Source organism: Nicotiana tabacum, chromosome 15, assembly GCF_000715075.1.
Source record: "Nicotiana tabacum cultivar K326 chromosome 15, ASM71507v2, whole genome shotgun sequence".
NCBI lineage: Eukaryota > Viridiplantae > Streptophyta > Magnoliopsida > Solanales > Solanaceae > Nicotiana > Nicotiana tabacum.
Genome location: NC_134094.1, coordinates 542,501 through 559,369, shown reverse-complemented (window position 1 = coordinate 559,369; position 16,869 = coordinate 542,501). Strand labels below are relative to the sequence as shown.

At 36.5% G+C, this 16,869-nt stretch overlaps 2 protein-coding genes across 4 annotated transcripts; both read left to right on the top strand.

The window, feature by feature from the left end:
• The first annotated feature begins 972 nt into the window (after positions 1–972).
• Positions 973–1,960, top strand: LOC142169942 (uncharacterized). Its single transcript, XM_075231886.1, has 4 exons — positions 973–1,158; positions 1,246–1,324; positions 1,442–1,779; positions 1,907–1,960. The coding sequence occupies exons 1-4, from the start codon at positions 973–975 to the stop codon at positions 1,958–1,960; spliced, it is 657 nt and encodes a 218-aa protein (XP_075087987.1).
• A 7,899-nt stretch (positions 1,961–9,859) lies between these two features.
• On the top strand, positions 9,860–12,076 carry LOC107789004 (soluble inorganic pyrophosphatase PPA1-like). Of its 3 annotated transcripts, none has more exons than XM_016610763.2 (9): positions 9,860–9,992; positions 10,225–10,356; positions 10,444–10,472; positions 11,004–11,069; positions 11,323–11,430; positions 11,507–11,572; positions 11,663–11,783; positions 11,861–11,942; positions 12,018–12,076. In XM_016610763.2, the coding sequence occupies exons 2-9, from the start codon at positions 10,242–10,244 to the stop codon at positions 12,058–12,060; spliced, it is 630 nt and encodes a 209-aa protein (XP_016466249.1). In that variant the 5' UTR covers positions 9,860–9,992; positions 10,225–10,241; the 3' UTR covers positions 12,061–12,076. The 3 variants fall into 3 exon arrangements, with proteins under 3 accessions (XP_016466249.1, XP_016466248.1, XP_016466250.1); XM_016610762.2 differs by having other exon boundaries at positions 9,880–9,992; positions 10,234–10,356; XM_016610764.2 differs by having other exon boundaries at positions 9,887–9,992; positions 10,237–10,356.
• The last annotated feature ends 4,793 nt before the right edge of the window (positions 12,077–16,869 follow it).

Sequence of the window (16,869 nt, the reverse complement as noted above, 5' to 3'; positions counted from 1 at the left end):
ATATCAGGTCAGATGATCAACAAAGATAAGAGTTCATACTACATGCATTCAAAGGTTGCTAATGGATTGTTTCAGGCAGTTGGAGCTATTACAGGATTTGCAAGAGGTAAATTCCCCTTCATATATCTAGGGTGTCCTATTTTGTACACTAAAAGGAGGAAGGACTATTATGAGGATCTTATCAAGAAGGTGAAGGATAAATTGCATTCATGGAAAGGAAAGCTGATGTCATTTGGAGGAAAGGCAACACTCATCTCTAGTGTGTTGCAAAGTATGCCAGTTCACATGTTACCAGTCCTTGATCCACAAAACAGCATCATGGGGCATCTACATAAGACTTTTGCTAGGTTCTTTTGGAGCACAAATGAAGAAGGGAGAAGCATACAATGGGCTTCATGGCAGAATCTTTGCCTTCCTAAAGAGGAAATGGGTCTAGGTTTTAGGTCCTTAAATGATGTCTCAAGGGCACTGTTTGCTAAACTATGGTGGAGGTTTAGGACCACAAAATATTTGTGGCCTAATTTCATGTGGAATAAGTATTGCAAGAAGGAGCTACCAACAGTGGTGCATTTTAGGGGAGGGTCTCATGTTTGGAGACAAATGCTGAATGCTAGGGAAGAAGTAGAACACGAGATCATATGGGAATTGAAGAGTGGAACAACTAATATTTGGCATGAAAATTGGACTGGATTGGGTGCACTTTATCACGTATTACCGGAAGACTTTCCAATCAATGAAGATCTTCAGGAGGTGGCAAAACTGCGACAAGGGGAAGCATGTGATGATCAGCTGCTAGATCAAACATTCAATGAGGAAATTGCCAAACATATAAGGCTAAATGTGCATTATGAAGGCAGTGAGGGATATTGGGATAGGCCATACTGGATGCCAACTCCTTCGGGAAAGTTCAGTGTTAGCAGTGCTTGGCAAATATTAAGGCATAGGGCTGATCCTAATTAGGAATTCAAGTTAATGTGGATTAAAGGTTTGCCATTCAAGATATCCTTCTTCTTGTGGAGATTGTGGAGGCAGAAAATAGCCACTGATGACATGTGGAGAAGGCAAGGGCAAATGGTGATGTCTAGGTATTGGTGTTGTCAGCAGCCCCAAGAGGAATCCATTGAGCATATATTTGTTATAAGTCCTACTGCCTCTAAGGTATGGAACTTGTTCATGGGGGCTGTTGGAATTTCTGTGCAATTGATTCAATTAAAGCATATTATAAGGCATTGGTTGTATGCTTAGTGTTGTCCAAAATTAAAGCCACTATTTCAAGCAGTACCAGCTATCATCACTTGGGAGCTTTGGAAGAGAAGAAATGCAGGTAAACATGGTGGTTCAGTGTCCACAAATAGGGTGATTCATGAGATAAATAGGACATTGCATCAACTGGAAAGGGTGAGGTATGCTTGGATCCCTAATATTCCATTGTTATGGCCAGACATGATTCAATACTTTGAAGGATATAAACCTATATTGATCACTACAAGAGTAACACGGCAGCTTCCTTTTCATGGTTGGTACAAATGTAATACTGATGGAGCTTCAAAGGGCAATCCTGGACCTAGCTCCCTAGGCTTTTGTGTGAGGGATGATGAAGGTGATGTGGTGTATGCTAGGGCAGTAGACCTGGGAGTGACAACTAATGTGGTAGCTGAAGCTAAGGCTATTCTTCAAGGGTTGGAATACTGTGTGGAGCATGATCTTCACCCTCTCATATTGGAGACTGATTCATTGGTGATGAAGAAGGCGATAGAAAGGGAATGGGATCCTCCTTGGGTAATTGCACAGGATGTGAAGAAAATTATAGAGATGAAGGACAACTTCAATTTGATCTTTCAACATGTGTTCAGAGAAGGCAACTCAGTGGCGGATTTTATAGCTAACATTGTGTTCTCTTTTGCAGGTACATCTGAGTTTCATTCATTCTCTGAACTTCCTAGTGCAGGGAGGAGGTTGATCAATCTAGACAAATCTCAATCACCTAACCTTAGGGTTAGGATAGCAAAGAGAAGAACCCCAGACTGATAGCTTCACAGGATTGGACTCTGCACAAACCTATATGTGGTATTTTTGGAGATTGTTGAATCATTTCTCAGTGGTATTAGCATGCTTTCATTCTCAATCTGAGGATGGCTTAGCAATGTTTAGAATGATGTGTATATTAAAGGTTCTAGTAGGGAAGGATCTAAGCTTACAAGATCACAAAAAGGCACAATTTCAAAGCCTGGCCTTTGCCTTGTAAAGCCTGCTTAAAGTCAGCTCATTCCTGGCTTTTGCCTTGCAAAGCCAGCTCATGCCTGGCTTTTGCCTTGCAAAGCCAGCTCATGCCTGGTTTTTGCCTTGCAAAGCCTGGCTAAAGCCAGCTCATGCTTGGCTTTTGCCTTACAAAGCCTGCCTAAAGCCAGCCTAAGCCTGGCTTTTGCCCTGAAAAGCCTGCCTAAAGCCAGTACAAGCCTGGCTTTTGCCTTGCAAAGCCTTCCTAAAGCCAGCTCAACCCTGGCTTTTGCCTTGCAAATCCTGCCTAAAGCCAGCTCAACCCTGGCTTTTGCCTTGCAAAGCCTGCCTAAAGCCAGGCTGATCTTCTACATATTAATTTTGATGAGTGAGCACATGATTAATACTTGGACAAAATAAGTCCACTACATATGGAGATCATAGAGTAGCTACACTTGGAAGACTATGCTGGCTTCAACTCTGTGGTGGAGATGTTTGGAATTCATTTTAGCCTATGGACAGTATACCCTGGCGCCTGGTGAGATCTTGATAGGTGTTGCTTGGTATTTGCCAATGACAATTGGATTCACATACACTAATAGGAGAAGAAAGCATTCAACTTATCATGTTGTAATAGCTAGTTCATTAGATTTTAGCTTTTCTATCTTTTAATAGCTAGTAGCTTCATGCAACTTCTATTTTGGATAAAATCGTACAAAATCATTCCATTTGCTTTAAGTCATCGAAATCACTTTCAGCTTCTTAGGCCTAACATAAGAAAATCATCCTTACCTTTCGCTGGGAGTACTATACCATCACCGACACAAGAAGGTCAACTAGGTTATGTACCTAGCGGCAAGTATCATATACCCTACTTGCTCAGGTCGTCTCATCGTAGTGTCGTACGAATCGACTCAGCCATGCTAATAATAGCACAAAATAGTACTCTCTCGAGGGAGAGCACTCTGCCATAGTCTATACCACAAAGTGGCCATATATGCCTACACCGGCATATGTAGTTTCATGACAACAAACACAATATATCTGAAGTCAATTTCGGTGAACACAAGTAACTCCCAAAATATTTGATACTTCAAAAATAGATTCATAGCATAGTAGCTTCAAAGGATCTATTTTTATCAACTCATAGCATTTATAGAAAATCTAAATCATTTGAACCAAAATTAAATAAACAACCTTTTACATGCTAAAGCTTTTAGCAATTTAACATCAATCTTTAAAAGATACCACAAGTGTCATTCTGCTCATCAATTTCCAAAAGAAATACTTTCCATTATCTTTAGCACTCAAATATGTATACTTTTGTCAATACATAAGTTTTGATAAAAACTTATAACATTTACCTTGAGTGTCATTTTTTCAACAAGATTTAAAATTAAATTTTATAAAACAACATGACACTACATATGCAACATAATATTTTAATACATGGAGACATCCGTACTTGTTTGTCCCCATAAGCACGAAAGCACATTTGCAAACAACTTAAGTATTAACTCGAAACTTGCTTTTAGAGAAAGTCCCTTAAGAAGAGTAAGTTTTAATCAACTTACCTCGCATTCGCTTTATTAACATTCACAAGCCTTCAATCCTCCTCCATCATTTCAATGTTGATTAAAATGCTCAACATCACCAACAAGTCGATATCTACAATTAGATATCCTAATTATATCAAAATATGACATAAGATATTGATTAATATACACATATAGTTCATAAGTTGTCTACAAGCCTCCAACAACTCAAATCGCTACATAGATTTACATGCTAGGCTGTTCAACTTCATTCTTATGTTTTAATACCTATTCGAAGTCATTAATGATACTACATCAATTGTCCAATGCCACCAAGTTACTATTTATCGTCTTCCATAATTAACACTTGCAAAATATACAATTCAGGTGATTACTTAGTTGATCACTTCCATCTTTTGCTAACAAATAATTCCATAGGTTTATTGTATTCATAAATGTTATCGCCAAGATTACCATTCATTTTCTCTCTTATTTTCTCAAAAGTACTATTCATGCAATAAACTAGATTTTTATAATCCAATCTTTCAACCATTAAAACTTGTAACAAATGTTTCAAATACTTCTAACTACTCATAATAAATGAGTTTGAAGTATTGAAATCACCTCTAGTAGCTCAATCTTGAAAAATCAAAACTTTGGTGATTTTAGTGTTCTTGAGGATTTGATAATGAAATCTAGCATTTGGATGCAAGAATGATGTTAGAACTATATATATTGAGTAAGAATAAATCCAAAACATCATTAACAACTTACCTTAGTTGATTGGACTTGATTTGAGCTCAAAATCGCCCCCCTCCGTCCCTCACCTCAAGAACCCTAACCCCCAAATACTCAAAATACTTTCCTCCCCCGACCTTGTATTTATAGGCCCAGATTTCTGGGATTCAGACTCGGCCTCAGATGCTTCGCATCCTCGGTTCACTCCTCTTTGAAGCTCAGATGTGGACCTGGATGCTATGGCAGCACTTTACTGCCAGTCTTTCTTTTGAACGCGGCCCCAGATGCTTAGCATCCGCAGACTCTTCTGCCAGCCTTTGGTAATTTGGTCATAACTTCTTGTAGGAATGTCCAAATGACAAACGGTTTGAAGTGTTAGAAACTAGACTCGAATATATTTTATTTAATAGGTTGTCCATCACATAACTCCTTATATATTTGTATATATGCTCATCTAAAGTTTGGTCGTGTGCGTACCCATTTGGAACTTTAGTCTATCATGTAATTTCCAACTTGACTTGGACTTAGGGCTATCCTTAGACCCCACATCACTTATAATATGCCTCATACACTTATTATCATATCCAATTGATATCCATCATGTTAATAGTCCTCGTCTGCGCACAAAATAATAAAATTAGGGCACATCAACTTTCTTAATAGCGCTTACGTACTTCAAAATTTTCGGGGGTACTACATGACCAATATTCATTGTTTCACCGTGACTTTCGAGTTTATTTTCTAGTGTTTTAAAGTCATACAATATGAATTTATGATTATATCCACTTTTTCATGTGTATTAGTACATGCTGATTTTGCAGAATATTTTTTACGAACTCTAATTAAAAAAATTGACAGACTTTGATTGGCGAGAAATATTGTAGGTTCGTAGGAAACGGCCTATTGATCAATACACATTTCTTCGACAGGACTTTCAAGTTTAATTTTTGGCATTTTGAGGTCATGCAATACGAATTTATGATTATATCCACTTTCTCGTATGTATTAGTACATGCTCATTTTTAGAATTTTTTGGGCAGACTCTAATTGGCCTAAACTTTTGTGTGTCCACTAGAAACAGCCTAGTGACCAATACTCATTATTTCGTCATGACTTTTGAGTTTATTTTCTGGTGTTTCGAGGTCATGCATCACGAATTTATGATTATATTCACTTTTTCATATGTATTAGTACATGCTGATCTTGTAAAAAATTTTGACGGACTCTGATTGGCCTGAAATTTTGTAAGTCCACAGGAACCGGCCTAGTGACTAATATTCATGATTTTTCCATTGCTAATATTTCTTTTTTGCATTTCGAGTTCATTTGTTAGTATTTCGGGGTTATAAACATGAATTTATAACTATTTTCATTTTTTTTGTGTATCAGTGAATGTTAATTTTGTAGAATTCTTTTGGCAGACTCTGATTGGCCTGAAATTTTGTATGTCTAAGGAAATGTCCTGGTGACCAATACTCATTGCTTCACTGTGATTTTCGGGTTCATTTTATGGCGTTTCATGGTCATGTAATATGAATTTGTGATTATATCCAATTTTTTGGGTGTATTAGTACATGCTGATTTTGTAGAATTTTTTTAACATACTCCGATTTGTCTAAAATTTCTTAGGTCCATAGGAAATGGCCTAGTGACCAATACTAATTGATTCGGCATGACTTCCGAGTTTATTTTCTGGCATTTTAAGATCATGCAATATGGATTTATGAATATACCTTTTCGTGTGTATTAGTACATGTTGATTTTGTCTAACTTTTTTGGCGGATTTTGATTGGCCTGAAATTTTGTAGGTCCATAGAAAATGACTTAGTGAACAATACTTATTTTTTCGTCATGACTTTCGAGTTCATTTTCTAGTGTTCGAGGTCATGCCATATGAATTTATGATTATATCTACTATAACATGTGTATTAATACAAGTTGATTTTGTAGAATTTTTTTACAGATTCTGATTGGTCTGAAATTTTGTAGGTCCATAAGAAATGTCTTAGTGACTATTACTCATTGTTTTGCCATGACTTTCGAGTTTATTTTCTGGCGTTTCTGGGTCATGCAATACAAATTTATGACTATGTCCACTTTTTCGTGTGTATAATACATGTTGATTTTGTAAAATATTTTTGACAGATTCTGATTGACCTGAAATATTTTGTAGGCCATAGGAAATGGTCTAGTGACCAATACTCATTGTTTGCCATGACTTTTGAGTTTATTTTCTGACGTTTCAAGGTCATTTTAGAGTATCGGTCTAGCTTCTTTGAGGTAATTATCTTGCCTAACTTTGAGTCATTTATGCTAATTGAGTCATGTGAAGGTCGTGTACGCATGGTGACAAGTACGTACTCTGGCTTAATTGTAGAAATTTGACCGTTTAGAGCTCTTTGGTTCTTATGTTCATCATATATGAAGTTGTTTGGTCATGTTAAATCCTACACTTACTCAATTCACCCTTACGTGTCTTATTTGGAATTAATTAATTCATGTTCTACCCTTATTGCCAATTAAACTCTTATGTGCCTTAATTGAAGCTTTTGACCCTTTTATTGTCATGCTATCTTTTCCGTAATTGCTTCACCTTAATTGAAGTTATTATTATCTCTTCCGTAATTGCTTAACCCTAATTGAAGTTATCATTATCTCTTCTGTAATTGCTTAACCTTAATTGAAGTTATTAGTATCTCTTCCATAATTGCTTAACCTTGATTGAAATTACTATTATCTCTTCCATAATTGCTTAGCCTTAATTGAAGTTTGTTATCCCTTTCATTGTTGACGTATTCTTATTTGGGGTCATTGATTCATTCTATCTCTCTTATAGTCGAACTGTACTTTAGTGGAAACATTGTTACACATTATCTCTCCCTTATTGAGCTATTCTTGTTGAAACCATTATTCCCTGTTGTGTCTTTCTATGTGAACTCATTCTTCCATTTCTTTGTGTTCTGAAGTTCTTGTGTTGATTTACTTGTCGTATTCTCGTGTTATTGTTGTTGTTATTGTTGTTGTCGTACTCAGTGTTGTTGAGCCGAGGTCTAGGCGTGGTTGTGGTATTGAAACTGTTTTGAGGAAATATTGTGGCATATAGGCACATGTTGTGAATGTCATTTTATTATGTTGTTATGTTTGGGCACACGTGGTATTGTTGTAAGGATTGTCGGGGTGTTCGCATGTGAGTTGTCCGTGCTGTTGTTATTATTGATATTTGCACAGGCAGCGTGACAAGGCGGGCTATATATGTGGGTTTGCGCATGTGGCGAGACAAGGTGGGAATATTATTGTGCGCGAGCGGCGAAACAAGGCGGGCATTTACTTTATTATTGTGCACGTGGTGAAACAAGGTGGGCTATGTGGGAGAATGATTTGTGATGACTTGTGATGGCCTGGGGGCATTGTTATTGTTGATGTCTGTGTAGTGGTGTCCCTACCTTGTGTGAGTTATACCTTGGGCTATTTACATGTACTCCCGTTTACTTGCCTTCTGTGTGAGAGTCATTCTATTGGCACGCGAGTTGTCCGTTCGGTCATGAGTCATTGTTATTGTTGGCACGTGAGTGGTCCGTGCGGATATTAGATATTGTTACTCTCTTGGCACGTGAGTCGTCCATGAGGTTGTGAATTGTAATGTGAGCACAAGATGCCAAGTGATCAGGGTTCATGAATCGGGACCCGTGATTTGTGATTATGAAGTCTGGTACCTCGTGGAAATTCTTGAATAAATCTGGTGTGAAAGCGGTTGTTCTTATTGAGTTGTTACTTGATTTCCATTATTTGGTTTCACCGAACTTAAACTGCGTTCAGCTTACTCTACAACGTTATTACCTATTGTTCCATGTTGCTAATTATTGTTCTTAGTTTCCTATTACGATCATTGTTTTGTTATTGTTATCATGTTTAGCTCTATGTTGATAATGCCTTCTGCTAGTTCACATTTATACTTGTTCAGGGTTTTTAGTTCAGTAGGTGTCTTGACTGTCCCTCATCACTACTCCACCGAGGTTAGTCTTGCTACTTACTGGGTACTGCTGTGGTGTACTCATGCTATACCTTTTGCACATTTTTGTGCAGATCCAAGTATTTTGAAGTTGGTTGATCACTAGCTAGCTGTTCGAGTTTTGCTGTGGAGACTCAAGGTAAACTTGTGATCGCGTTCGTAAGCCTCAGAGTGATCACCTTCTAATATTGTACTTGTACTGCTTAATTCTGTTCTGAAACATTTGTATTTAGGAATTTTCTAGCAAACTTAGTAGAGCTTATGACTTGTAATACCGGTTTTGGGGTATTGTATTACACTTAGGATAATTGGTTTTACTATAGAACTTTCAGTTTCATGCTTCGTAGTTGTTCTAGTTAAATTCTGTCTTTAATTTAGTAAGTGTTAGGCTTACCTGGTCTTAGAGACTAGGTTCCGTCACGACATCCTACAGAGAAAAATTTAGGCCGTGACAATTTTTTCGTGTGTGTGTGTGTGTATATTCTTGAACTTGATTAACAAACTCCAATTGGCCTAAAATTTTATAAAAATATCGGATACTATTTTGTGAGCATTACTCACCATGGTTAACATCATTTTTTGATGTTTTGGGTTCATAGAAATACTATGCACGGCCACATGGAACCTACCCGTGCTTTGCACGGCCATTTGGATCCTATCGGTGCTCAAAAAGTTAACAGACTCCGACTGACCTGAAAATTGATGGAACCATCGGATACTGCCTTGTGAGCAATACGCACCATAACTAGCATCATATTTTGGCGTTTCGGGGTCATTAAACATGAATGAATAATTATGTCTATTTTTTTCGTGCCTGTATATATATAATGCATTTTCTGAATTTTACTGGCGAACTCCGGTTGGTCTAAAAATTGATGGAACCATCGGATACTGCCTTGTGAGCAATAGCCACCATGACTAATGTCGCTTTTGACGTTTCGGGGTCATAAAACAGGAATTAATGATTATGTCCATTTTTTCTTGTGTGTATATACATGATTATTTTCCTAAGTTTGATTGACGGGCTCCGATTGGCCAACAAATTGATGGAACCATCAGATACTGCCTTGCGAGTAATATTCACGACTTACCATAACTAACGTCGTTTCTTGGCGTTTCTGGGTCATAAAAATAATATACATGGCCATATGGAACCTACTCTGTTTATAATAATATGTATATTCTTATTTTTAACTATGCAAGTTAAATAGGTTTGATAAGTGTAGATAGAGTGAGAGAGAGGACCCGCGCAAATCGAAAAAGAAACGGAAGACATTAAAAGAAGGAAAGGAAAGAGGAAATTAAGGACGGTCTTTGAAGGCTTCAAGGGAAAGGGAATGTATACCAACCCATACATGGCCTGCTTTCAAACTTATATATCTAAACTATATTTTGTATGCATATCACTTCGCGTTACGAAACTTCTCCAGTCGATTAATTTCATATATATTTTCCTACCATCTCTTTCGTCTTCATCTTTCTTTCAATCCAAGGTAAGAGACTTGATCATTTCTCTCTTCATCAATTTCCTCCCCTCGTTCTTGCTTTTCTTTTCATAAGTTAATCGTTTATTGGATATGCAATATTTGTGTGACATTCTAAAAGTGAAATGTGGACCAATTAATACGTGTAAGGAGTAACAATTTTTATTTAGTTATGTATGCAGCCAAAGAGGTTTGTTCAATGTGTACAAATCCATCGTGCATTTGATTGATTTTGTCTTAGTTTAATTAGTAGGAAACATGAGCACTGAAGCCGGTGATCAACAAAGACAAGCCCCTCGTTTGAATGAGAGGATCCTTTCATCTTTGTCCAGAAGATCTGTTGCTGCCCATCCTTGGCATGACCTCGAGATAGGTAGCTACATCTACCCTCTCATTTGTCATTATTCAGTGCTTCGCAATTTTGGCAGTTAGATCTGATCATTCCTTTTTATATATATAGGACCTGAAGCTCCAAACATTTTCAATGTTGTGAGTACACTAAATCACTCTGCTTTATTACTGCTGATATACTACAAATTTCTTCAGGCATCAACTTGAGTTCAACTAATGTACGTAGAAAAATGAAATTACCAGCAGTGAAGAAAATGCCACAAATCTATCAATTTGGCTTGATATATATATATATATATATGTGTGTGTGTGTGTGAACCTCATGTCATGAAATGATCCACACTCATCAAATACTTGATATAATAATTTGTACATTTTTAATTAATTTTTGGAGACAAATATAGATTTTGGACCAAAAGTTACTGAGTTCGGCCGAACCGTTATCCAGCATACTACCTCCGCCCCTGCATCCACAGACAAATGACAGCCAGCCTCCTTAATTAATTGCAGCATTTTTTTCCTCCCTTTTTAATTATGATTATGATGAGGGGAAGGGAAAAGAAATTGGTTGTCTTCTATGTAGGAAGTTCTAAGAAAGGGCTTATTTCTTTATTAACTTGAAATGAAACTGTGATTTGGCTACGTGACCTATACATTGCACCTTTACAGGTCATTGAGATAACAAAAGGAAGCAAAGTCAAGTACGAGCTTGACAAGAAAACTGGTCTAATTAAGGTAATGCTAGAATGATGAGATAGAATTATATAAGAACGCTCCTTTGCATTACACATTACTTACAAAAAGGATGCACAAAGCTTCTGCTACCACAAGGGTCTATTGTACGCAGTCTTACCTTACATTTCTGCAAGAGGCTGTTTCCACAGCTCGAACCCGTGACCTCGGGGAAAGACTCCCTTTCAAAAAGATTTTCTGTTGCCGGGAATTGAACCCGGATCCCTTTATCTAATTCTTTCACACATATGAACAGGTTGATCGGGTGCTATATTCATCAGTTGTTTACCCTCAGAACTATGGCTTCATTCCTCGAACGCTATGTGAAGATAGTGACCCTATGGATGTATTAGTCCTCATGCAGGTAGGTAAATTAAATGAATGCCTTTATTCATAAAACAGGCAAAAATTGAACAAAATTTTACTACATTTTTCAACAGGAACCTGTCCTCCCAGGTTGTTTCCTTCGAGCTAGAGCCATCGGACTGATGCCTATGATCGATCAGGTTCCTATTTTAGTCCTCAGGGTTAATACTTAGTATTAATCAATTCCTCATTACAAACGAAGTCTAACAAAAATTTCTATATAAATCCAGGGAGAGAAGGATGATAAAATCATAGCAGTGTGCGCTGACGATCCAGAATATCGCCACTACACTAATATAAACCAGCTTCCCCCTCACCGCCTCGCTGAAATCCGCCGCTTCTTTGAAGATTGTATCCTTCTAATCTCTTAATTAACTATATCTATGAATATATATAAAATCTGTATAATTTCCTTGACTGCTCGTTAGACAAGAAGAATGAGAACAAAGAGGTTGCTGTTAACGACTTTCTGGCTCCAAATACTGCCGTTGAGGCCATCCAGTACTCCATGTACGATTCAAATTGGAATGCACATTTTAAGATTTTATGTTACCAAGAGGTTAATATTTTGTAATGTTTGTGCAGGGACCTTTATGCTGAATACATATTACAAACGTTGAGGAAGTAATTAAATGGATAGAGCATGGTAACTGAGCATTTATGGGTATCTATATTGGAAGTGAACACTGTCACAAATTATTTAAATAATTTTGTTTTACTACCACAGACTTTTGCAGAGGATCATCTTCTGCTACAGCCGGCTTCTTGATTGTTTTTCTACTTTATTCTAAACCAATGCTTGTATTTCTTATTGGTGTATTAATATCGAATTCCAGTCTTATTTGAGCTAAGATTCTCTTCCTCTTTGAAATAAGGGCAAGCCAAAAAGAAATTGCAATATTGCAAAGTTAAGTGTGCATCTGTTAAAGGCTCAAACAGCGGATAAAAGCATCAAGAAAGGGCAGGATAAACATTTGGCAGGCTAAATTAACAGGAGATTACTAATGGACCAACCTCAGATGTGCCTAATAGGAAAAGGAATCTTTACATAAATAGCCAGTTGGATTCATTATTTACTTTTCTTAGCCCATATATATAAATTATACATCTGATTATATACATATCATACATGGATTATACAACAACAGCAACAAATTAATCCAGTGTATTCCCACAAGTAGATTCTGAGGAGAGTAGTGTGTATACAGACCTAGAGAAGTTATTTTTGGTAGACTTTTGGCTAAGGAAAGATATAAGGGAAGGGGTCAAACGACTATTTAGCTGAGCCCAATGGGATGATCATAACAGAAACACGCCTAATGATCAAGTGTATAACCACACTAAGCCGCTACGTAATTTGTTTTTAAATGTAAGCTGTTTTTGATGAACCAATTTATGCAAGTTCTTGTCGCACGAAAAAGCTTAGCTAGAGTATAAAGGGGTGACTGGTGAGGGAGAAATTAATTAAGAAACCAAAATAAAATGCTGAATGAGCCCTTTGAAATGAATTTAATTGGAAGGAAAAATTTAACAAACAAGTCATCTGCTTAGCTAGCGACGACTCTGCGATTTATTATATCGGTATTTCTTCTTTTTTTGTAAGAGAAGACAAATTAGAAGGGTGTGCCACTATTTACTCTGTTCTGAAATCATACACATAGTTCAGTTTGAGCAAAGACTACTATAAGTTTGTTTTCGCCGAACGTTTAGAATTGCTATTGGATGTTAATTTACGGATAGGGATCATTACATATTCGTAGGGTAAGATCGACGTTACACACTACCCTTTTCAGATCCTATTTGTAAGATTACACTAGATATATTGTTATTGTTTCCGGCCACAATGGTAGTTTTCACCTTTAAGAAAACGATTTTTTTTTTGGAAAGAAAAAGAAATGCTTGGCTTCTCCTGATGAAGTCCCATAATTAAAATTAAGACTAGGCAATGAGAAGACAGACAGGTTCCTAGGATTTTGCATTTCGTAGTTTTGCAAATACCAGCTCCTCGATTAGATTAAACAAAAATTTAACATGCAAGGGAAGTTGTGCTCAGTCATGCATCGTTTGATTCCAGGACATTAATTAGCTAATTTTATATAAGTTGATTCCTTGATTTATAATAAGGTTCAACCGTCTGGCATAGTACTACTTAATATTAGGACTACCACAAGTAAACATATTAATTAAATGGATACTGACAGTGGCTAAAAGAGTCAAGGCTTGCCTTATTTTACTAATAAACATTGTCTTAATTTTTATTGACTATCTTCACAACACTACAAAAAAGAGAGGACTTCTTTGCATTATCCATATATACAAGCAGACGTCACCCAGCCTTTGGGCTAATGACGCCAGCTAGCTTCGTCACAAACTATTTTAACTTGCATTATAATTTTCATCATGTTGTATTTATGTATGTACTAGTGATATAGATTTAATTTAATATCATACTCTCTTGAAAATATAAAAAATACCTTAAAGAATACGTACTTTGTGAACAAGTAAACGATTCAATAATGCCTGTATAGAAGAAATCTAGCAAACAAGATAGATAAGAAGGTAGGAGACTTTAATCATTCATTCATAATCTTTTAAATCGCAACACATGAAAAATAGGTAGTAATATCTGTATTTATAATATTACTATTAAACCCACTTTGACTATTAAATGAAAAACTTATTTCCATATGAATTTGACTATAAATCCTACTATCCATTGGCACTTAATGCAAATATACTTTTATTGGCAAAATAGGATCGAGGAAGGGGAGATTTGGCATAACTAGTAAAGTTGCCGTCATGTGAATAGGAGGTCACGGGTTCGAGCCGTGAAAACAACCTCTTGCAGAAATGCAGAGTAAGGCTGCGTAAAATAGACTCTTGTGGTCCAGTCCTTTCTTGGCAGGGGCGGAGCCACCTCCCAACCTACGGGTTCACGTGAACCTAATAAATTTTGTCCAAACAGTGTAAATGCGTTCGAAGAATTTACTAAATATCTATAAATGTTTGAATGTGAACCCAGTTACTATTGAAAATTTACTCGAGATCGTTACAGAAACCCGTAAGCATTAAATTATCGTGGGAACGATACTTTTTTATCACTTTATTACTTGTCTACCGCGTAGACTTGCGTGTGCGTTTGGACCCAACAAATTTTTGGCGCTGTTGCCGGGGATTTAGAAATTAGTTATTGGTTTGAAATAAGCTCTTATTTGTTTTTGTTCCAGTGTTAATTTGTTTGACTGTTTCTGACTCTACAGGTATTTACCTTGAATGCTAAGAAGAAGCAACAGTTTAAACAACTTTCCCCCTCGAGATCCTGAACCCGAAAGACTCTTCCACAGGTTAAGGAGGGAGGTGAAAGAAAGAGCAAGAATTGCAGAGTTTGGTATTGTAGTCCAATCACAGCCAATCAAGATGGCAGGAAATGAAGAAAGACTGGTGATTGAGGCCGCAAGGCCTAGTCTTGCTAATATGACTCAGGCTATCGTGAATCCTGACATCACGGGACACTTCGAGCTCAAATAGTATATGGTGCAGCTGATTCAGTCCACAGGGCAGTATGCGGGTCTATTGTTGCGACCAAACACACTCACGCAAATATACGTGGTCGTCAAGTAATAGAGTAGTGAGTAGAGTATCGTTCCCACGGATACTTATGATTAACTTTTGACTGATTCAAACTCAAACAACTTATCGATTCAGGAGATTTCTCACAAAATATGTAAGTGACTAATTTACTACCTAAGAAATATCAAGCAATGAAATAACTAGAGATCAACCATAACACTTAAGCAGTTTCAGATAAAAATCAATAAGAGAGGATATTCCAAGTTCATAGGCAAGCTAACAATCTTGTCATGTTCTTGATTTAAAATGACTAATTGATTTATCTGGATTGTTGATTGACATGGTCGATATTACTCATAAGAATCTGTCCAGTTCTTACTCGCCTATTCAAGCTAACTTAATGCCTATATGTCTATGGAATTAAAACTAACAAGAATTTATTTACACTTCCTGTATTTCAACCAAACAAGGCAATTAAGTATATTTCTATCCTAATTGCGAATTTGTTTCCCGATGCTCGGGGTTCAAGAACCTGCTCTATTTAATCCTATATGCAATCTAAAATTCTCACTTTTGAGTTCAACTCTACATTCATAGATAGTATTTGTCACGATCCCATTTTTCCCTTCGTAGGATGTCGTGATGGCACCTAGTCTCTAAGACTACGTAAGCCTAACAAATTTGCGGAATCAATGAATAATAAACTAAACTCCCATCTCAACACATGATATATAAATATAAAACTGCCATTCAATAATTACAACTCCCAAAACCCGATGGAAATAATTCACAAGCTTCTAAGAGAAAATACTAGGTCTCTATACATTAGAGTCTAAGGAGAATAAGGAAAAACAACATAGTAAAGATAGAGGGGGGACTCTAAGGTCTGTTGACTCTGGCAGATATACTTTGAAGTCTCCACGTGCGGTTCAACTCACTGGTATCTGGTCTGGTGGGAAGAACTTGGATCAAATACAACTGAAGCATCTCTACGGCAAACTAGAATAATGCCTGCAATCACGACATCAGATGATTCGACCTCAGGCCTAGCTGGAAAAGCATAAAATCGGGACTGGGGCCCACCGCTCTGATACCAACTTGTCACGACCCGAAATTCTCACCTTCGGACTGTGATGGCGCCTAACATTTCACTTGCTAGGCAAGCCAACGTTAGAATATTTTAACTATTTTTTTAACAATTCATCTTAATTAAATAGTAAAGAAACCAACAACTGGAATAATATCTGAATTAAAGTAAACAAACCAAAATGATAACGATGTCTAAATACCATCCCAGAACTGGAGTCACAAGTGTACGAGCTTTTAGAATAATACAAACAAGGGTCTGAATAAAAATAAAGTTATCTGGAAGAAAGCACACAGCGAAGATAAAATAGAAGGGAACTTCAGAGCTGCAAATATCGTGCAGCAATACCTTGAGTCTCCTCTGATAGCTGAATCTGTGCAAATATGCAGTACGCCACTGGGACCAACTCCGGTATTTGCACAATAAGTACAGAGTGTAGTATGAGTACAACCGCCCCCATGTACTCTGTAAGTGCCGAGCCTAACCTTGACAAAGTAGTGACGAGGCTAAGGCAGGTCGCTTACATTAACATGTACGCAATAATAATAATAATAATAATAATAATAATAATAATAATAATAATAATAATAACAATAATAATAATAATAACAATAACAATAATAATAATAATAATAATAATAATAATAATAATAATAATAATAATAATAATAATAATAACAATAATAATAATAATAATAATAATAATAATAATAATAATAATAATAATAATAATAATAATAATAATAATAATAATAATAATAATAATAATAATAATAATAA